The 23,556-nt window shown below is 42.4% G+C and overlaps 1 protein-coding gene across 25 annotated transcripts in view; it reads right to left on the bottom strand.

The window, feature by feature from the left end:
- The window catches only part of C2CD5 (C2 calcium dependent domain containing 5), a 1,731,257-nt gene that overhangs the window by 485,351 nt on the left and 1,222,350 nt on the right, over positions 1-23,556 (bottom strand). For all 25 annotated transcript variants that reach the window (XM_044087723.1, XM_044087713.1, XM_044087716.1 and 22 more), the window contains one exon: positions 735-926. In XM_044087723.1, the coding sequence (XP_043943658.1) occupies positions 735-926 (192 nt within the window). The remainder of the gene's footprint in view (positions 1-734; positions 927-23,556) is intronic.

Here is a 23,556-nt window from a genome sequence, read left to right as displayed (position 1 = left end):
TTACAAAGTGTTACAAGAAAAGGATAAGAACCTCTCCCTATGGGGTATTTATCTGGCTTCTGGAGACAGGCTGACCAATGCTGGTTAGCATACAGTACTTGGAGACTGCATGGCAAGAAAGATCTAAAGATGGCACCAATCACTTCATCTCTCATAGCACCGATATCCATGAACAGTGGAAAGGAGGATTCAGTTGAGACCTGGGGGTTAGGTAGAACAGTAATCCCAAAAGGAAAGACTGCAACCAACAGTGAATAATACAATTCTGAAGGGCACATACTGTCAAGCCAGAAAGATCAATCCATTAATTTATACCTCAATGGCTCAACCCATTATATAATATAATGGTGCATTCTCTAGCCTTCAGACCAGACACCTGAAATTACCTGAAAAAGTATAACTCCTTGGCAGAAAAATCACAGGATTAGAATACTTGAAATAATCAGAAAAGTTCCAAGACCTGTCTTTATACTTTGCTTGTTACAAATTTCGTAGAGGTTATCTCCTTTTGGCCTTTAAGAAAATGTCTGATCCAGTTCTACTTGAAAGTCTAAGTACAGAATACACAGCTAAATGAACTAACTTCAGGTAAAGAAAAGTGAATACTAAAAATAAGGATCAATAACGGAAAAAGTAATCAACTACTGCTAAATGCATCAATTAAAAATAAATACATGCCACAAATGAATTACCTGGATTGTATAACACAAACATGCCAGAAATTAACACATTACCTGGCTTGGATAAGGCACCCTTTTCCAACTACAGCCGCATCTACTGGTAAGTCTATTGTTGTAAAAAGAACATCAGGGACCTTCTGTCTTCTGCAGTTACAGCAGTAAGTTAGCTGAGCAAGAAATGGCATATTACCCTCATCATACGGAATGTGGCAAAATCCACAGCCAAGAGGAGAGGACTCTTCAAGTCTAAACACAGAAAAAGAGAAGTAGTTATCACTAGGAGTTAGAACACTGGGAAATTAAATTAAAACCAGACTATACATAGCAATTAAAAGGAAAACATTTGCAGGATAAACTCACTACTAAGCTGAAGACACCAAACAATAAAAGCATACAAATTACACAGCATATACATACACAGTCATTCAGGAATGGCAGGATATTTTGTGACTTAATCAAGCAGCAGGGAATTGTACACTACTAAGTATTTTACAGTATTAATCTGTATTAGAGTCATGAAAGAAAATGATTAAGAAACTCTGCTCATCTTCATAAAAGAGCCTGTTTCTTTCAACTCTTGTAAGGCAGCAAATGTCAAAAAAATCATTAAGAACAAAACTGCAAAAAGGCTGTCTGTATTACATAAAAAAGTTTTTTCACGTCTTCTACTTTCTCATGTACCTCATCTCACAATCTGACAATCATGCAACATTCCTCCATCCAAAAAGATGGATGATTATCCAGTTAAAAGGGATTCAATTCATAAAGATAAGTCTGTCTCCTATTTTTAAGAATGAGCTAACTTCGAGCAGCAAAAGAGATTAATTGGGAAAGCCTTCCTCTGTAAGGATGAATGGGGGGGGCAGCTGCAGTTAAAGGTAGCAGTGATCCCTCACAGGCCTACTTGATGCATGATCCCTAAAATGACTACAAACTGAAGCACAAGGTTTTCCATAATTTTACAGTTTCTAAAATGCCACAGGCTTGACACTGCAGCAAACCACCCAGCTACCACTCTGTAGTATAGGAGAGTCCCAAGTCCCCTGCACAGAGTATGATACGCACAAGGGTCACAATGTGCCACTGCAAAACACCATCAGTTTGGTTAACATACTTGTTATGGCTTCACTGCAGAAATAGAAAAGCAGTTCAACACTGAAGTTTTTTCTTGGCAAGGAGGAATAACTTCTCCAACGGTGAAATCATTAACAGATTACTATTTTTAACTTAAACCAGGAATTTGTCTAGGATATAGAAGGTCCTAAAACAAAAACATCTAGCTAGGAAAACATGGTAGTTTTATCCAGTCATACAAACAAAATTCAAGAATGAAAGAAGCTTAATACAAAAACAAAATTGCAGCTATTCCTGTGGTGTAGAGGGATAAAGCCCTAACTATGGTCCAGCCAAACTGGATTCAATTAGTGGCTCTGGCAACTGGCAAAATGGCAGGAAGGGATGGGTGGTTCCACATAATCTCTGGAGGAGGCCTGAGATGTGTGAGAGGGGACAGAGTCCAAGGAGGGATTATGTTGGGGACTCTGACTGGTTAGCTGTGGAGACAGGGCAATACATCAGCTCATTCCCATAGGGTGAGGACTCTGGCTGACCAGCTGTGGAGATGGGGACGATACGCCAGCTCAACCCCCTTGCATGCTTGCCCTCAGGACAATACAAGAGAATCATGGGGAGGGGGAACAGGAGTAACACAGAAAAAGAAAAATTTCCCTGATGAATGGTATGATAGTCAAATCACCCCTCTAGTATACCCTTAAGATCCAAGGCGGCCCCAGGCATATGGAGAAAGTCTGGGGGATACTAGAGGGCAGCAAGTAGATTCAGTGATTGATGTGGATCATTGGCTAGATTGCCACAGGATGAATTAGGGAAGAACAAAAAAATATACATGAAAACAAAATTAGTTATAGGTCTCTTTCAATCAGTTATTTTCATACCAAAGAACAGCAGTTTCTCTGATGCACAACACATTTCTGATATACATAAAAGAATGTTTTACAGTATTAAAAAAAAATAGGAGGGAAACACTATTATCTGAGGTTAACTATCAGGATTTGTCCTTCTACTCCAATTCAGCATGTTTCTCTTAAGTGCCAATACTTGGAGGAATGTACCCGGCAAATTAATGCACTTCATGCTTGCATAAAAACAACCACAACTAGCCCTTGAGTTTCCCTGTTTGTCCCATACACTCAGTCAGCCTATGTCCTGCAAATAAATAAATAAATAAACATGAAAACCTGAGCTACAATTCCATATGACTAATTACATATATATATTTGTTCAACTTATAGACTACTCTTAACAGCAACTGCAAGATATACGAGCTATCCAGACACAGGGAGACAGCAGGAGGCTATCTTTGGCCAGCTAGAGAGACGACTCCCACCACAATAGATAAACCAATGCAGTAAGAATGATGTTACATCTAACACTGGAGAACTTCCTTGGGAGGGGGGTCCATGACTGACTAAGGAAAGACCCCCCCCCCCAAAAAAAAATGATACAGTAAGAATGTGATCTGTCACATCTAACAGTAGGGACCACTCTCTATGGATCTATGACTGGGAAGGATCCCAAACAATAAACCCCTCAAGAAAACAGGCGTGAAAGGACAGTCAAGAGGTGAAAACTCAAATGGTTTGAATTCTAAGTACCAAGGTACTATAACAGGCCCAGCTGCCAGAAGTCCCTGCAAAAAGTGCTTGGTGAAAGTCTGAACCAACAACCAAGTAGGTAGAACATAAATGACTTTAACAGAGACTTTCCTGAAGCAAACATGAAGCCATCCTCTTGGTGAAGCGGCCCTTGCCTGCAGAGTTTTTCAACTAGAACTGTGCCTGCTCATGGCAAAAGATAATGCAGGTTGCAAGCTACTCAGAATTAGCATGGAGCAAAAGAAGCACACATCTGTTAAGTCTCCCTAAATTTGTGCTCTCATCCTGGGTTGAACCTGAGTAGGTAGAACAGTTAAAGGATGTTAAAGGTCTTCTATTACCCCCCCCCCCCCAAGTTTCTGTCCCTAGAATGAAAACAAGGGGAAGGGATGGACTGGTTTAAGGACAATTATGACTATTTAGGGATGGAATGCAGGACAGTCTCAGAGACACCCGACTCGTATGAAAGACCAGAAAATGCCATCTGCAAATAAATGTTTGAATGCTAAATGACCCCATAAGCAAAACATCTGAGAGATGAACTTCAACACCACTGCACAAACAAGTGTGAATAAGGGGATGGGAAACCCTGTAAAGCCTGGGTCTCGAGAAGGAGAAGGTTTCTTGAAAGGAGGCAGTGCTACAGAAACCATTTAATAAACTACATGGAGCCAATGATGGACCCCACTTCTGCTCACCAAAAGGAGATGATGGGCAAAAATCACTAACATTTTTCTTACCTGGGAAAAAACCCCAAAATTATGTATTTACCATAACAATACATCTGTGTTATCTGCATCTGTCTTTCCTTAATGGATGGGTCTTTGGATCTGATCTTGGATCTGTCTTCTGCCACACAAGACTTCTGATCGCAAGTGCAGGCCCCTCCCATTACTCATAATCCCCAGCATAGCCCAACATTACCTCTGATTTGAGTTTTCCCAAGAATACAGACAACTCCATAATATTTAATTATGCTATAAATGATCATCCAAAGATAACACAAATGCTCATAAGCTGATTTGGAGTTAAAAAGTACACTTGAGGTGCCTTCAGAAAAGGTTAGTCCTGTCAAACAAAGATAAAAAATAACAAATTCCATAATCAGGCAGGGGGGTTAGGTGGAAGGGGAGTTGAGGATGGATGGAAGAAGACAACACAGATCTACTGTACTTTTGAATTTGATGTTGTCTCCTATGTCCACAGCTAATATGACACTTGGGTGTCTTCATGGAAGGATACTCTGAAGGCCAGCTGAACCAAAGGCTGCCTTGCCACTTTAGGGTAAATCCAATTTATAACGGGATATGAAGGTACTGAACATTAGACTTAGTGGCAGATGCACAAATGTCAATGATAGATGTTCTGGACAATAAAGAAGTTGAGGTTGCCACAGATCTAGTAGAGGGGGCTATGATGGGTTTAGGTAAAGCTAAACCTTTTTCTTTGTATGCATGTGTAATGCAAGTAGGCAACCATAATGATAAAGTGACTGTAGAAACTCCATGGTCCAGCTTATTTGCTGAGAAGGACACATTAAGTTGATCAGACTTTCTGAATGCTTTTGTACGGTGGATGTAAAAAAGTTGTCTATGAACACATGTAACAAATGTAGCATGTATCCTCCCCTCTACTGGAAAAATTCAAGAAGAAATCTGGAAGATTGATGTTCTGATTTAAAGAGATCTTGGTAGCTTCCTTTGGTAAAAAGGAAGGAGTGGTTTGCAGAGAAACTCTGTCTTTATGAAAAATGATGTATTGAGAAAGAGAGAAAGAAAGAGCTTGGAATTTTGATTCCCTCCTAGCAGAAGTAACTGCCACCAAGAATAAATTCTTCCAGCTAAAAATTGAAGTTCCACCTTAGCTGCAGGTTCAAGTGAGGGCTTGAAGTAAAATATTAATGGCCCAAGGATGAGTAGCATCACTAAGAGGTCTGAGAAGAAGATTATCCCTCAAAACTGCTTTTAATAACATGAGACAGGCAAATGGGGACTGATTCTTTCCAATGTAAAAGTGAAAAAAAGCTGCCAAACGGACTTTGAAAGTAGAGTAGCAGGCACCATTTTGAAAAAGAGAGGCTAGAACGTACAAGACTGCTGGAAGGAGTGACACAAAAGGGTCTAAATTCCACTGAGTAGTCCCAATAGAGAAGCTTTTCCACTTGCTTTTGTAAATCTTCCTAGTAGAAGGTCTCTAGGATGAAGCAAAATGTGGATTACTTGGGTGTACAGCCTGGCTTGACTAGCCTTCACTGGAAGTGGAGAAACCAAGTGGTTAATCGAAAGTTCAAGTGCCCAGGAGAGGCAAGTCAGATAGGTGAGAAATGAGATCTGGGATGGGATCCAGCACCCAAGGAGGGAGTTTCAAATGAGGCCATAGGTAGGGAAACCATACTTTATAAGATCAAAAAGTAGCAATGAAGATCAATGTGACCTCCCTCTGTAATCTTTTTGGAATAAACTGTCAAATAAGAGGAGTCCAGGGAAAGGAGTAAAAGAGTCGGGGGGGGGGGGGCAAGTGTGCATCACTGCATCCCTGGGTAGTACTTATCTGGAAGAATCAAAGGTAAAGAACCTGCTGCATTTGGTGTTGCAGGAAGAAGAAAACAGATCACAGCAAGGTCAGCCTCAGCACCAAAAGATTTGTTCTGTTACTTTTTGACTGATGGACTATTTCTGCGGTAGAAGGATATATCTGCTGAAACTGTCAAACAAGAACACTGGATTTTACCGGAATGTGCATTGCTACAAAAAAAAAAAAACGATTGTGAGACATCGCCCATTGCCAAATCCTTGTGTTTCTTAGCAAAACAGATAAGAACAGGTCCCCCGTTTGCTGACGTACCAGACTACTGACATGTTGTTGGTTTGGACAGATATCAATCCAAGAGGAAGGGAGTCCTGGAAGGCCTCTAACACTATGAGCAGAGAAGCATCCATGGTTACGGCTTTGGGTTGGGGAAAGACAAACAGATGACCATGCATTAACATAGGAGATTCCATCCACCAACTAATGTGAGCCTTGAGAATCAAAAGAAGAAAACCAGCAAGAAAAAGAGGAAAAATAGAACATAAAGAAAAAAAAGCCTCAGTTTGAGACTTTCACACTTGTGAGTTCAGCAGAGTGGATTACAATAAATTTTCTTGGATTTTATGACTATGCTGCATTTTTTGAATTCACACATGTAAAGGTCTCAAACTGAGGTTTTTTTTTTTTTTTATGAGTCTTGAGAATGTACATCAGACATACCTGGAAACACACTGGTTGACGCTTGATAACCCAGTGCATAGCTAGGGTCCACAAAGTACTCTCATGTGGTATCTGGCAACAGAGACCAAAGTAATGCATGCAGCCATTGAACCTAGCGACTGAAGAGCTGTTCTCGCCATTAGTTTCTAGGATAAGACAACCACTTGAGCTTGACAGCAAAGAGTAAATAACCTGCTCTCTGGAAGTTTTGCTATCTGATAAATTGTGTCTATGTGTGCTCTTATGAATTCTATCACTTTTACAGAATGGATTTGGACTTGTCCTGATTTACTGTGATGCCAAACACTGAGCAGAGATGAAGCAAGGTGTCTATTGCTTGAATAAGTAGATTCCTGGCAGTGGAAGAAATGAGGCAGTTGTTTAGATACAGGAACACCCAGAACCCTTGCAGTCTGAGGTATACTGGGACAGCTGCCATACACTTGGTGAACACCCAAGGGGCTGTTGTGAGGCCAAAGGGTAGAGCTATGAAATGGAAGTGACTGGCTTCCAGCCAGAAGCACAAAAACCTTCTGGTTTGCCTGTCCATCATGATGTGGTAGTATGCATCCAGTAGGTCTATGGAGCACATCCAATCACTAACTCTCAACAGTGGAAGAATAGACTGAAACATGACCATCTGGAAACTCTGACTGTCTGACATACTGGTTGAGGTGACTGAGGTCCAAACTGGCCTGAGGTCCCCGGCATTTTTTGGCAATAAAAAGAATCTTGAGTAAGTTCCGGATCCTTGCTGGTCTAGTCGAACCTCTTCAATGACTCACTTCTTTAGCAGCTTTTGTATTTCTTTGGATGCTGCTGGTCTTTGAGAGGGTGGAACACTTGGTAACTTTTGAATTTATGGGATGATATAAAAAGTACAGTTTTGTACCTACCATAAATGTAGATGTTCGAGTGTTCACACCGCTGCAGTCATTACACTTGGGTTATCCTGCCATCAGGCGGTCCCGCAGTCGGCCAGAGTTCCAAAGTCTTGGTCCGGCGTCGGTTGCTGTCGCTTCTTCCCTGACGTCAGTGCGCCAGGGGTATATAAGATGCATCCAACGCCATTTTCTTCAGTTTTTCTTGCCCCAGATGTCAGGTGCCCCCAAGTAGGTAGGCAATACATATTGCTAATAAAAAACATACATATAAAATAAAAACAATACCTTCAGTTACAAGCAAATACACCACAAAGGTTGTATAAGATAGAAAGGTATAGATAAGTCCAGCTAGTTCAGAGGAGATGGAGGGAGGGTAACCTGGACTGCAGCAGTCTGAACACTCGAACATCTACATTTATGGTAGGTACAAAATTGTACTATGTTCATCGTGTTACACTGCTGCAGTCATTACACTTGGGTAGAATCCCAAAGCTAAGGTTGGGTGGCTGATCTATAAAGAGTTAGGATTGGCTATGAGGCCCTGCAGAATTGCAGTGGCAAATCCTGCTCTGGATTTAGAGTAGAGAGGCAGGTGGTAATGCTTGGTGAAGGTGTGCACTGAACTCCAAGTTGCAGTCTCCAAAATTTCCTTGGTAGGTACTCCTCTGAGAAAGGCTGTTGAAGTGGCTGTTGCCCTGGTGGGAATGTGGCCTAATGTTATTTGGGAATGACTTTCCATGCTGTGTGTAGCAGTAACGAATACAGTGTCCTATCCATTTGGATATAGTCTGCTTTGAGTTAGCCTTGCCCTGTGATCCTGCAGCATATGCTACAAACAGTAGCTCAGTTTTCCTGAAAGCTTTTGTTTTGTCCAAGTAGAAGCGTAGCTGCCTGTGTATGTCAAAAGAATGCAGACATTTCTCCCCTTTATTCTGGGGGTTTGGATAAAAAGTTGGCAAACGGATGGTTTGGTTAAGAGCCACACTAGATACCACCTTTGGCATAAAGGTAGGGTTTGTCCTTAAAGAAACCCTGTCCTGATGAAAACTTATAAAAGGTTCCACTGCCATTAATGCCTGTAGCTCTGAGACTCTTCGTGCTGAAGTTACTGCCAGGAGCAGAGCTGTTTTCCATGATAAAAATTTTAGATTGACTGTACTGGCTGGCTCAAAAGGTGGTAGGGTCAGTTTTTCCAAAATGAAATTGAGGTCCCAAGTTGGTGTTGGTGTTTTCCGGGGCGGTCTTATGTTTTTAGCCCTTCTGAGGTACTGCTTTAGCAAGGGATGAGAGAATAAAGGAGGATCCGTGTTGTAATGTGCTGAGATGGCAGAGGTGTGGATCTTAATTGATGAGAAGGATAGGCCTCTGTCCGGCATCTCAGTTAAGTATTGTAAAATCTGACGAATGTTTAGAACAAGAGGGTCAAGGCTTTGAGCCTGGTTCCAGCCGCAGAATCTCTTCCATTTTTCTGAGTAAGCTTTCCTGGTGCTAGGCCTCCTGGCCTACAAAATGACATCCATAACAGCTTTAGAGAGAGGTGTTGCCTGTTTGACTAATGTATCTTCCATGCAGCCAGGTTTAGGGTTTTGAGCTGACTGTGCAGGATCTGATTGTTTTGTTGAGTCAGAAGGTGTGAAATTTGAGGCAAAATCCATCGTGGGCCTTGAGCCAAGTTCCTTAAGACAGGGTACCAGTGCTGGCATGGCCAGTCTGGAGCAATCAGGATCATCTGTGGTTTTTCTTGTCTGGCTTTTAGGAGTACCTTTGAAAGGAGAAGCAGTGGCGGGAAGGCATAAACTGTAAGGTTTTTCCAGCTGAACAAAAGAGCATCCACTTTCCATGCTTGTTTGTGATAAGTCCTTGTGCAGAATTTTTGTAGTTGGCAATTCAGTGGGGAGACAAAAAGAACTATGTCTGGGCATCCCCATTTTTGCGTTACCATGCTGAAGATTTGTGGATTCAATTTCCATTCGTGAGGGTCCATGACATTTCTGCTTAGATCGTCTGCCAGAGTATTTTTCTTTCCTGGCAGGAATTGTGCTTGCAGGTGAACTTGATATGTTAGAGCTGTGTTCCACAAGGTCATGGCTTGCCTGCATAGGGGATAAGAATGAGTGCCCCCTTGCTTGTTTATGTACCACATTACTGTGGTGTTGTCTGTCTTTAGTAATAATTGTCCTGGATGCAGAAGGTCCTTGAAAGCTGTTAGGGCATTTTGAACAGCCAACATCTCTTTTTGATTGATGTGAAGATGCATCTGGTCTGTGGTCCACTTGCCCTGAATGCATTTTCCTGCCATGTGTGCTCCCCAGGCGTAATCCGAAGAATCTGTTGTTAGAGTTTGCCTGGCTGTGGGTTGGGTAAAAGGCTGACCCTTGTTTAGGTGACATGCCTGTGCCCACCATCGAAACTCCTGTTGTAGGCAGGGAATCATTGGTATTACTGCTTCTAAACTGTGAGAGTGTTGAGTCCAAACACTTTTTAGGTACGATTGTAATTTCCTCATATGCAGTCTGGCATATGGTATTAGTAGTATGCAGGATGCCATGAATCCCAGGGCCTGCAAAATTTTTCTTGCAGGGAGATGGGACTTTTTTGCCAGTAATTGAAAATATTGAGTTAGTTGAACATGTTTGTCTGGCGTGAGGTAAGCCATCTGGGCCGTTGTATTTAAGCTGGCACCTAGGAATATAATCTGTTGCGAGGGCACTAGTTTTGACTTCTTTTCGTTTACTGTGTACCCTAGAGAAATTAGCAACCTTTTTACAAACGCCAGATGTTGTAGAAGAATGTCCTTTGTCTCGGCTTGAATGAGGCAGTCGTCCAGGTATGGATATATTTGAATGCCTTTTTGTCTGCAAAATGCAATTACTGGTGCCATGCACTTTGTGAAGACCCTGGGTGCAGTAGATAAGCCAAAGGGGAGTGCAGAGAATTTGTAGTGCATTGTACCAGCTTTGAATCTGAGGTATATTCTGCAATTTTGTCTGACAGGGACATGCAGGTATGCCTCTTTGAGGTCCAGAGTAACAAGCCAAGCCTTCTTGCCCAGCATGGGTAGAAGCTGGTGTAATGTCAACATTTTGAATTTCGGAATATCCAGGTAAGTATTCAGAATTGAAAGGTCTAGTATGGGCCTCCAGGCCTTGTCCTTTCTGGGGACCAGGAAGAGTCTTGAGTAAAATCATTGTCCTTGTTCCTGTTGTGGTACTTTTTGCACGTCTCTCATGTCCATGAGGGCTGAAATTTGTTTTTGTGCCTCTGCTCATTGATTTTGTGGCAGGTCTGGCATGCCTTTTAGCTTTGGTAAAGTATGAAAGTGGAACCTGTAACCTTGAGACACAATATTCAGAACCCATTTGTCTTGGGTGATTGTTTGCTAGTTTCCCCCTAAGGTGGCTTCCAAAATGGACATGCTTGGCGTATGAAGGGGAAAGTCATTGTGACTGTTTCCTGTAAGGTTGAGACTTGTCCTCACCTCCTTTTCGGATTGAGGTGCCCCACTGTCGTCGTCTGTTTGAGCCTTGGGGTTGAGATCTGCCTCTTGGGCATCTGTATCTGCCTCTCTGTGGCCTGTCTGACGCTGGAAAGGACCAATTCTTTGTTGGCCAATTTCTGCTAAACCGAGGTGGCTGTACTTGTAAGAAATCCTTGACTGTTTGCATAGATTTAGCTTTATCCTCCATTTTCTTTATAACACCTCTTCTGCCTTAACACCAAACAAGGTATCCTGCTATAAAGGAACATCCAATAATTTTACCTTAACATGATCAGGTAAACTCTGTTCTTTTAACCAAGCATGTCTTCGAATCACAGAACCTGTAACTGCGGCTCTACAAGAGGCCTCTAAAGAATCAAAACCACATTGCAGAGTATGTTTTCCCACCTGTTCAACTGCATGCAATAAATCCTGCATTTCTTTACAATCAGGAGCTTCTGAGCTTGCAAGCATTTTCTGTTTTAACTGAGCCATTAAATATTGTTGGTACTTATGCATGTGAAACTGGCAATTTAAAGCTCTTACTGCTAAAGTTGCAGAAGTGTATACTTTCTTCCCCCATCTATCCAAATCTCTGTCAGAGGGTACTGGATTTTTCGCAATGGAAGCCTTAACCCCTTTTGGACCCTGGCAAATAGTTTCTGGATCAGCAGAAGGGTTTTTGTAAAGAGACTTGTGAGAGTCAGGGATGCGTCCACTTTCCAGGCCTGTGGATGATAATACCTATCTGGCTTGGCTGGAGCGCGGGGCAAAGAATCAGGAGATAAGCTGGATTCAGAGAACACATCCTCCACAACATATAGCACAGGCGGAATAGCCAGGGGCCTGTGCTGAGGCAATAAAAGGAAATCCCTGAGCCTTTTCTTGGATTCTGAGTAATCCTGACTTTCCCAATGGAAATGCTCCCTCATGGTATATAAAGTTTCCCCAAAAGAATAATCCTCAGGAGGAGAGGCTGAAGGGATAGATTCTTCAGCATCAGAGTCCTCATAGGGGGGTAGAGAGTATCCCTGGTCTGAAGAGGAATCAGAGGAAATGGAAACTTGATCAGAGGAATCATAGTCTGTATCCTGCCTAAGCCTTTTCTCAGGAGGGGGATGGGAACCCCTGATTAGAGAAATAAGGTCTTCGGACATTTTAAGCATCTGTTTCTTAGGCATGGAGGACTGTCCAGGAGAATGCTGTACTTGTTTCTTTGTCTTTATTGGTACCTTTGTCTTGGCTGTTGTTTTAATGGTAAGTTGTGAAGGTCTGAAAACACCCTCAGAAGCCGATGCCTGCTCAGCGGCTTCGGACCCATCTGAGGGATTAGTTTACGTAGGCCCAATACCTTGAGTTTCCAGAGGCCTAGTTGTCTCCACGTGGGAGTCGGAAGTGGCCTGTGGCTCTGAGGTTGGGTATCAGGGGCTGTGAAAGCACCTCACTGAGAACCGGCGAATGGCCTAGAAGAGGTTTCGTCGTTGGTTTTGGACCTTGGATGCCTGTCTTTATCCTTGTCTACGTTTTTTCAGAATTGAGGTCATCGGTTGATCCGACGGCATAATATAATTGAACCTTCGGCCAAAGTAGTGCAAAGCAAAATCAAAACGTCTTTTTACAGTGCGTTTGTTAAATCTAGCACAAAATCGACAACTAGTGACGTCGTGATCAGGGCCTAGGCATGGAATACAGTAAGAGTGGAAGTCCTTATGAGGTATTTGCTTCCCACAAGAAATATAATTATTAACTTTTTCTGACATCGGTCTGAGGCAAGAAAAAAGTTTCCCCAATGGGATACTTAGCTTTATTGAAGACTTCGGATCTGAAATTCGACTTCGAAAATCTCAGGAGTCGGCCGACTGGCACTTGCAAACTGTTTCTGCTTCGGGCACCGCGTGGCAAGAAAGACTGAAGAAAATGGCGCCAGATGCATCTTATATACCCCTGGCGCATTGACGTCAGGGAAGAAGAGACAGCAACCGATGCCGGACCAAGACTTTGGAACTCTGGCCGACTGCGGGACTGCCTGACGGCAGGATAACCCAAGTGTAATGACTGCAGCAGTGTAACACGATGAACATCAGGAATGTAACAGCTTCTGGTTATCTTCTGCACACATCTTCCCTTCATGATGGATGTGCATGGATAAACACCCCTAATTGGCTCCAGAGAAGAGCAAACACGCAAGCTTTCAGAAACAATGATGAGGCCTATTGGTGAAAGGACCTCTGAAGCCTTGGTTTTGCAGCCCACCTCTACCTCGTGGGTCCAGCCATTAGGAGGACTGACAGAAGAGCTTTCCTCTGAAAGTTCTTTTTGGTAGCTGCCACCACTACTATGGAATCCACAGCCAGCCCACTGCTCCAGTGTTGGCGATCTTTCAGGGAGACTATGTATTTGTCTGGTTCAGCCATGTCCATTTGTTTCTATGCCTATGTATAGATGACAGCCACCATCATATCAGCAGAAGGCCTCAAGGAACACTGACTCCTCTCATGAGTGGGGCATGGGTGGACCACATACCTTTCTGTTTCAAGAGTTCAAGAATCTCTCCAAATGACACATCCTTGGGTGGAGATCTGGGGACCTCCCCCAGTCAAAGTCAGTGTCTTCTATGACAGACTCCTGAGGAGGTCCATGTGCCTCTTTTTAAATGTATGCTTTCAAGGTGCCACTGTTCTGAAGAGGGCTCGGACATGGTCTGCAAGTCCCCTATATGGATTGCCTTCAGACTTGACAGGCCTGGATGTCCCAAGTACACTGTATGAGAAGGATCAGTATCCAAGGACGTTCTTTGGGGACAGGTAGAGTACAGCGACAAGGAGAAGTCCACTTATATATGATAGGGAGAGTATTATCTTGACAACCTTAAACTCCGAAGCCAAAGGAGATCTTGCAATCTGCTAGATGGGAGCCAAAGTCATCTCTCCAGACAAACCCCAGAACTCCATTCAGCTCAGATAAGAGGCTAATGCAGGTGTCGAGCAGTCCAGAGGCAATGGTCCAAGAGAAAGGGACATCTCTGAAAACCTCAGAGTTGAACCCATCCCCTGGATCTGGTGCCAACTCTTCAGTGTAAAGATCCTTCTAGCTACGAACAAACTGAAGCCATTCGGGTCAGAGATAGCACCAGGGTAGAAGATAACCAAATCTTCAGATCTGGCGTGGACAAGCTCTTGGAAATACTTAGATCTGTAACACCTGAATCTGACCAATGGATTGGGCTAGGAGCTACTACAGGATGAGGGGAAGAAACACAACTCACAGATCCAGTGGTGGTCTGAGCTGCAAGAACCTCCAACTGATCCTGGGTACTGAGGAAATTTCTCATCAACCAATCCACATCTGCTTCTAAGAGGCTCCTGTCTGACTGGACCGACCACAGGGAAGCAGCGGTGGAAGGCGGTCTTGATGACTGGTGGCTAGTACTTTTCTGAAGAAAGGGCAATCTTAACAGAGGAAAGACTGGCTCCAGGTAAAAACAAAGCTCCAGGAGAGGGGGAGTTTTTGATCCAATCATGATCAGTTCAGAGAAAAGTGCCAGATCTGAAGACTTGGCAAACTTTGGCAATGGAGATTAGGAAGCAAGAGTGTATGAAGAGAGATCAGGAGAGTGCTTTCTTGGCTCCTTGGTCTTTTCTTTAGGCACCATGACTTTATCCCCTTTAGATTTCTCAGAAGACTTTATTGAAAAAGGAGAAGCTCCAGAATCAAAAGGTTGAGTCGTGGATGATTCCTCCATGGGGGAGGGAGAAGTCCCTTAAGAATAAGTTTGTTCTTTCTCTTGATGACAGCTTGTGTACAAAGGCCAGTGTACAGAGCACACTGCTCATCTAACTGAGCAGCCCTGTAGCGGTATATACATTTAAAATGTACATCTAAACTGGATATTTTATGGCCGCAGGCCACACGTTTTTTAAAACCAGAGTGTTTCTCAGCCATAGTCAAGAATCACAACAGCAAAAAAAGAGCAATCCTCAGTTGCTAAATTAGAGCGCATAAGGCTATATAACAGTATATAAAAGTACCCAGTTGTCGTTTTAATGGAAGAATGGCACCGAGACACAAGGAAATAAGAGAGTAAATAAGTCCCTATCTAATTTACTATGTAAGCCAAGGGAAGGGTATAACTGCAGTACAGCAGTTAAAGCACTGAAATATATTTATCCAGGAAAAAGAAAATGAAGTAACAATGGAACATGTTTCTTCCAACGTAACTCATGTATGAGCAAGGAGATCTGTGTCTTTCTCAAAGCAGCGACAAACAAGAACTGACGTAATGTTGGGTTTTGCAGGTGGTTATGGGTAAAGTAAGAATCCCCAAGCTTGGGATCCAAAGTCTTGAGTGGCTGAAGACAGATCCAAGATTGGAGCCAAAGACCCATCCATTGAGGAACGGACAGAAGAGAAAACATCAGATCTGAATCTCAGATTATACATGTGCCTATGAATGGTCAGAAGTAGCAATAAGTTAACTGATTAGGATGGCAATGGACACCTTTGCTCCTAAATATAGAAGCTCTTTCACTTGGCAGAGTACTCCTATTGAATAAAAGACCTTCTGACAGCTTCAGTCACTTGTGACTCTCCAGTGGAACATTGGAAGATCTGATGGGATGACAGTGTTTACAACAGCACTCAAGTTCTGAGGTGGACCTAGTTTTCTTACTAATCATGGGCAGACTTCCATGGTTTGGGCTGGGAAGGTTTCCTGAATGGTCAAAGGCCTGACAGTCTCAGGCCACTCCATTCTCTGCCACCAGAAAACAAGAATACGTTTTAGTCTCTTTCCTCAATTTTTGCAAATATGAAAAGACTTAGAGGGAATGGAAAGAGAGAGTGAAACAATCTTCTGTAGCACACAAAAAGAAAGGAACACACCTACTTCTCTCTTCCCCAGCCCTGCTGTACTGTACTATTAGAAGAGATGAAGAATCAGATTCTGTTGGGTGGTAAACAGGTTAATCTCCATGATGCCCAACTCCTGAAAGACCAAAACCAGATACTCAGGAGAAAGAGTAAGGTTTAAGGGAAGACAGAAACTGAGCAATTTATGTAAAGCTGCAGTGAATGAAAATTATGAAAATTGTTTATTGTGTGTGTACAGCATGGCAATAACAACTGAAATTAGTACAGTTTTTTTCAAGTAATGTTGTGTTGCAAATTATGATGGGGTGACTTAATAAAAACATGAAACAGACAAAACTCCCAAATCCTCAGCTACAGAGCCGACCTGGAAGAACGTCTCACGCAGTCCACCAGCATTTTCACTTTGATCAGGATGTTATCTGCTTAAAAACTAATGCCACTCTAATCATGACCACTGTCCGATACACAAAGCCACTCTGGACATGAGGTATGACCTCATGCTCTATGGTTGCTTATGTACCCCACACACAAGGGATTGGTTGGAGGATCTTATCAAAAGAAGCTCTAGAAGCAACCTACCTCCAGAATCTATGAATGCCAGGAGGAATGCACAAATTTCCAGCAGGCTGGAATGGGACCCCTGACCAATAAGACTATTACCCTGTAAATGTGAAAGAAATGAGATGGGTTCCCACCCATTACCAAAGGCTTTGTCATCAGGACCTACAGCAGGTGCAGATGCAAGAAAGGCAAGACATATAAACTGATGAGGACTGTCCACTTCTCTGGGGGGCCAAAAAGCATGGGTGTGACACCAAGCAAAGATCTGTAAATAAGCAGCAAATCTGCAGTCACTGATACCTCAAAGTACATTACAATACCCAAATTTGTAGGCACATAAAAGGCTCTGTTAAGACTCTGGCATTAATTGGCCCCTCACAATCATGGGGTAGGGTCAGTAAGCTACGACTCTGCTCTAAATCATCACCTGGGCTATCAATTTTGCTACCTTCTGGACACTCTCTGAAGTTAGGAATGACCAAAACCCATGACAGTCCAGTTTGTGTTGATGAATGCAATCATCTAAAATGTGATCAGACAGGACTTCTCCCAGTTTATTTCCACCCCAAATACTACCAGGCATCCATCCCTTGTATGTGTTCAGTAGGCAGGTAGTGGAATACAGTGGGCACCTTTTCTTGCAAAGCCTCCAACATCATGGCAAATATTTTGATAAACACTTAAGGAACAGACAGAACAGACAACAGCTCCCAATACTACAAGTTAAACCAGGCAATGGAGAACCAAATAAATGTTATGTTAGGATCACAAACAATGATGTGATAGAAGGCAGCCATTATATTCAAGAGACAACATCCAAGCACCATGTGGCAGCAGAATCATGACCATATGAAAGGTTGCCACGCAGGAATAAATGCAAAAGATTTACATGTTGAGGATACTGAACTCCAAGACATGACTGAAACCTTCCATTCTACTTGAAACTAAAAAATAGGTAAGCATGCAACCCTTGGCAGCATTCTGAGTGAGACAGTGAGTGAAAAAGAGACATAGTGAGAGAGGGCTCTAGCTAAGTTTGCAGAAGACTACAAGCTAGGAACAGTCACTGAATCTCCAAATGACTTAGCCATCCTGCAGGAAGTTTTGCCACAAATAATTAACTAGTGGCAAAATCATGGACTGAAACTAAATGCCAAAAATGCATTGCTGTATCCTTTGGGAAGTCATCTATCCAAAAGAATTACCACATTAACAATACACCCCCAACAGCTAACCCAGTTGTTTAGGACTTGGGAACTTATGTAGATAGTGACCTTGCTTTTGACCAACATGCTTCCATTGTTGTAAGAATGTCTTTTACTGCACAGCTTATAAACAAAGAGATTGTGTCTAGACTAAGGATGTTATTGTCTCACTACTCAGCCCTCATTAGGCCAATCACTGAATATAATGCCCCCTTTGGCATGTATCTGTCCAGACACATGCAATAGCTGGAACGCCCACGACACCTTACTAAAAGGATACAAGACCTAAAAAAATGTCCTATATGGCCTGACTCAAAGCCCTGTCACTATACTTGGTATCCTACAGATTGCTAACAGGTGACCTGTGTCCGGCATACAAAATATCATCTGACCCAATGCTAATGGATTTACTGCACATTAGCAAGTCAAATGGCATCAGAAATACTTGGTCTAGTGATCTAGACCTCTTCTGCAGCATCGGCAGAATGACTTGGAGGGACAGGTATATCTCGCAAAGGATACCATTGCTCTGAACAGACTCCACTTCCACATAAAACAAAGTTCATGCCTGTCCATACTCAACAGCAACTTGGATCTATGGATGGAAAACAGAAAGTTTACCCCAAGGCTGCCCTCTGTATCACTAAACAGACACACGCAGCTCCCTAAATGCTTAATCCCATGCATGGATCCCCTCAAAACTATCTATGGTAAGATGCCAGTTACTCTCATTAGGGGTAATAAATGTTCATCGACCATGGGATGGGTAAGACCATTCTCTAACTAAATGGGATAGGTTAATTTGAACACGAAAAGGGAAACTGGCTAGGCTTAAAATTGTTTGCAATAGCAGCTAGCCAATTATTTACCTACGAACCTATAAGAGAGAGAGAGAGGGAGAGACTCTACATCTTCCTTGAGAAAGATAGCCTTAAACTACCCCAATGGCCATGCAGAGACAGCTTGTTCTTTGACTGGAGCCCTTTCAGTTTGGAAACCCAAACTTCTAACATGTAGCTATCTGATTCTATGCCTGTTCACAAAATTTTGTAAAGAAAGACCAAAACTTATCTTTGCTGTCCTTGGTGGCAGAAAAAGTTGTCTTTTTTGATCCCCTGACAAGCACGGATAAACCTGAAGTGCATGCCCTACTGCGTAGTCCTACACACCAGTCTGGGCTGTAATTTTTGTACCAAAGGAATCATCCTCCTAACTGACTTAGCTGATATCATGGGGGTGGGAGGTAAAACCACATTATGCTTGAGAACTCTCACAGTCTGTGAAGGGGGCTTCTGTTCCTTAAGGAGTTGGATGAACCTAAAAGATGAAGGGAAGACATAAAGGACTTCTAAAGTTGTGAATGTATTCTTCCTTTTCAGGATGTCATCTATTAGATCCAGCGAAGGATGGCCAAACAGGACCGCCCTCATATTCCCAGCGAAGGATGGCCAAGCAGGACCGCCCTCATATTCCTTCACAATGTGTTCCAACACCAGTGAAGACCGGTACTAAAAGACCTCAAAAAAATGCCTGAAGAATAGGGCCTGAACAGTAGACCCTGGACCAGCAGAAACCAGTTGACCTTCCACACTCTGCACCAGCAAGTCTTGCTGAATCAGTAAGATGGTTGGGGAGAAGAGTATCTGATCCAGAGTGGTTAAAATCCAGATGACTCAATGGGCTGCCCCTCAGAATGTGGCCAATCAGTCAAATGATAAGCAGTGTATATACCCCAGGATATCCCAAGGAGGTAGATGTCAAATGTGCACCACTCCCATGCCTCTCCTGTTAACTGAATCAAAGGACAGGAATGAATTCATGCCCTTGTTAGTCAAGGACAATGGTACAATATTTAGGGGCTAGAAGACCATCTTATGGATTGCCTTACCTACTAGAGGATGTAACTGTTTCTGAGTTACATCTTTTTAGTCTTTTGACTGTACTCCAAGTAAAGGACTGACGCTGTAGTTGGGACCCTCCCACAGACTCAGGAATTGGACACTTTCAACCTCCTCCACTCTCCATATAGGGAGAAAGACAATACGCTCTTTCCTCCATCTATGGGTGACCAGGATGAATCACTGAAACATAAAGTAGCGCTTCATGCTGTGCTCCTCTCACAGTAAAAGCCAAGCAGATGCTGGTTCTACTGCATTATGTGGCAGTTTTATGAATGCTGAACCAGTTGTGATTCTTTAGGCATTAAATGTTTGATTCTAACTGCACAAGCAGCTGAAAACAGCTTATAGGCTAAAGGGACAGGGACATTTTCTTAGTGTGGTATTTGATGTTGCAAAGTGCATCCGTGTACAGCATGCATGCCTGAGTGTAGGAGCATCTGAGAAAAAATACACTGAACTAAAGTGGAAGGAAAGACAATTACAATCATAGACCCACAAGGGAGGTCTCTGTTCTTAAAATACAAAAAATACATGTTAATTTATTAGTTGTTTTATAAAGAAAGTTCTCCTTGATGAGTTTATGATTTAGTTTATCCTTTTACCCAGTCAGAATACTCTACCTTTATTCTGAAAATTCCTGCATTCAGAGATGGGGGTGCAGCCATGGAATATGTAACAAGACATTAAATACAGAATATGACTTGCTGGAACTTGCTATACTTGTTTCAATCAACAGTAAAACTCTGGTTTTGAGAGGTCTCCTCCTTTCACCGAGAATAATGCCTACATTCAAGGAAAAGATAACTGGATTCAACTAATGGTTAAGTAGCTGGAGTTCTTTTTTTTTGGTGGGGGGACAGTATATCTCTCACTGGAATGATGAAATCCAACTTGCTTTGCAAATGACGGTCTGCACCACTTGTTCAAGGGTATCCACATACTGCACACAGCCTTTGCTGCTCGTATTTTGCCTTTTTAGGCAAAGTTAATCTAATGTACATACCAACCTAACCAATGAATCCAACCATTACTTGGACAACATTAAGGTGGCATTTCTTGATGCCAGAAGTCTTAATAATAGACTTTTGGATTTGGAGGCACTTCTGCATTATGAAAAGGTTTGTGCAGTTACTGAGACTTTGTCCAAGTGTAACAACAGCACACTTTCCATGTCAGAATTCTGTGTGCATCACACCTTTAAGTCCATTGGCAACTGCAAAGGAGTCTCCATGTTTGTCAGGGGATATAATCGCTTCTGAAGTGATAGCGAGAGATCCCCCTCAGTGAGCGCATACAACTCCAGCTCACACTAAAAATCTGATGTTAAGCTCACAGCTTGCTACCAATCTCCTTCCATGGTTTTCCTTGAAAATATAAGTAAAAAATCCTTAACCCTTGGTGACTTCAACTATCCTTCTATAGACTAGAGCACCCACACATTTAACATAGGGTATGCAGAATGTTTCTTAAATTAGGCAAATGAAAACACCCTGGATCAAACGATCTGTAACTGCACCAGGGGTGGTAACATTCTCGACCAAATTTCCACAAACCCAGCTCAGGCAAGCTGCCTACTCCAGGTTGGTCCATAATTACTTATGTCAGACCACCACACAGTTACCTTTACCCACAGAATATGTGCCCCTCTATTAACCAACACCACCCTCTTTAGGGGTTTCAAAAAGACAAACCTTCTAAAATTGTACAACAAAATCACTAAATTCACCCATGTAACCAACAGAATATGCACCCACCCACCTATGCAAGAGATCTACATGTTCATAGACAAATGTATTGAAAGGACAGTCCCTTCCAAAACCAAATACAGTGGGATAAACCACCATGGTGGTCAAATAGGCAATAATGCACAACAGGGTGTGTGTTAATATGTAATTAATGCCCGCCCTTGGGTGTTATGAAGCCTGATGCCGCAGGCAGAGGGCCTCTGCACCCCTGGAAGGGCATTAATTACACATTAACACACACCCTGGAGGGCATGATTGTGCTTAGGTAATGGGCTCGCTGTAAAAGTGTGTTTTATTTACTTTTTTTTTTAAAGTACTATAGTATTTATTTATTTTTTTTGTATATTTTTAATGTAAAATAGTTCCTCCGCTTAATGTTTCAAACTTTTTGTACTGTATGTTAATGGTGATGGAGGAAGCACTTTACATCAAAAATATATATAAAAATAATTCAGTACTTAAAAAAAGAAAATGTAAGTAAAACAGAACAATTTACAAACAGCCCATTCCCCCTCTCTCTCTCTCTCTCATACACAGCTTTCATACACAAAATTGCTCTCACTCTCTCTTTCTCAAACACACACACACACACACACACACACACACACACACACACACACACACACACACACAAAGTCTTCTCTGCTTTTATACATGCACTCACACAACATTGCTTTCTCTCGATGTGTCTCTCACACACACAGAGTCACTTCTGCTTTCATGCACACATTCACTCACACAAGCAGACAGCAAGATGAACATACACAAGATCATCTCTCTCTCTCTTACATTCATACACGCATACACTCTCTCTCATACATATACACACACACACACACACACACACACACACACAATTTTTATTTTACACTTGCTAAACAACAAAAATGCCGCTTAGCGAGCATAAAATAATGGCTGCCATTCCGTTTTTTCTCTGTCCAAGCTACACGGCGGCTTGATAAGCTGCCGTGAAGTGGTGGACTCGTTTTTCACCGGGCATTACTTGTACATTAATACCCTGCTGGAGAACGTTCGTTCTCCAGTCAGGGTACTGATGTACAGTAAGCCCATTCTCTAATGTATATCAACACACTATAGACAACAAAAAGAAAAAACTGCTTAAATTAGTTTATAAGGGCAGAACCCCATCAACATGAAGAAAATATAAAAAAACTCACCTAGAAACTGAGGACATCTACAAAGACAAGCACAGCATTCCATAAACTTAGTATAGCTTCTAAAACTAAGGAAGCAAGTCCTTCCTTAGGCATGTTAGAAAATTAAGGAATAATTCACATCACTGCTCTGAACTTCTCTATAATGATGACACCTACTCCAATCCAAAATACAATACTAACCTACTAGCAATCAAGAAAGTTTGCTGCCAGTTTCACCCCTGAAGTCATCATCACCACCACTCCAAACATCCCTGAGTGAACCCCCAACCATCTCAAACGATAATCTTTGCAAAGCACTCTCCAAGACCAAAAACACCTCTTCCATGGGTCCTAACATTATACTGGGTTGTCTAATTAACCGTGTCAAGAAAATACTCACTATTTATCTCCTTAATTTGCTCAACTTAAGCCTGGCTACAGGCTACATCCCTGAATCCGTGATGCCCGGGCACTCCTCCATAAGGGAGACCCCAGCATCGACCCTGTAAACTACAGACCTATTAGCCTTGGGAATCTGCCTGTAAAGCCATTCAGCACATCATCACCAACCTCATTAATCATAACATTAAAAATTTGGTCAGACTGCAAGCTGAGGATAGTCATTAAGTCAACAAATGATACTAATACCCTTCAAAAGGAATTAACATGAGAAATTTCTGTTGCACCACAAAAGTGCGTAAACTAAATGCCAAGACATGCAGTATCATATCCTTTGGAAAACATCTAATTCTTGCAACCTACTGCATCAACAAAGTACAGTTTTGTACCTACCATAAATGTAGATGTCCGAACAGGATAGCATCTGCAGTCATAACAAATGGGTTGTCCTGTCGTCAGGCAGCCCTTCGGTCGGCCGGATTCCAAAGTCTGGGTCCGGCTCCGGCTGATGTCGCACTTCACCCGACGTCATCTCTGCTGGTCTTCGGGTATAAAGGCATCAGCCGACGCCATTTTCCTCAGTGTTTCTTGCCCCAGATGCCAGTTGCCCTCTTGGTAAGCTATATTTTGGATAAATGCCAATGTTTCCAAAAAAGTAGAAGGCAAACACAAAAAATAACAATGTATGTGCATATATACAAACAAATACACCATAAGAGACTCCCCCCCCAGCTAGCTATTAGGAGGGTAAAT

Source organism: Protopterus annectens, chromosome 11.part0 (genome assembly GCF_019279795.1).
Source record: "Protopterus annectens isolate FY-2018-M chromosome 11.part0, PAN1.0, whole genome shotgun sequence".
Taxonomy (NCBI): Eukaryota; Metazoa; Chordata; order Ceratodontiformes; family Protopteridae; genus Protopterus; species Protopterus annectens.
Note: the sequence above shows the minus strand (reverse complement) of the source record. Positions and strands in the feature narration are given on the sequence as shown.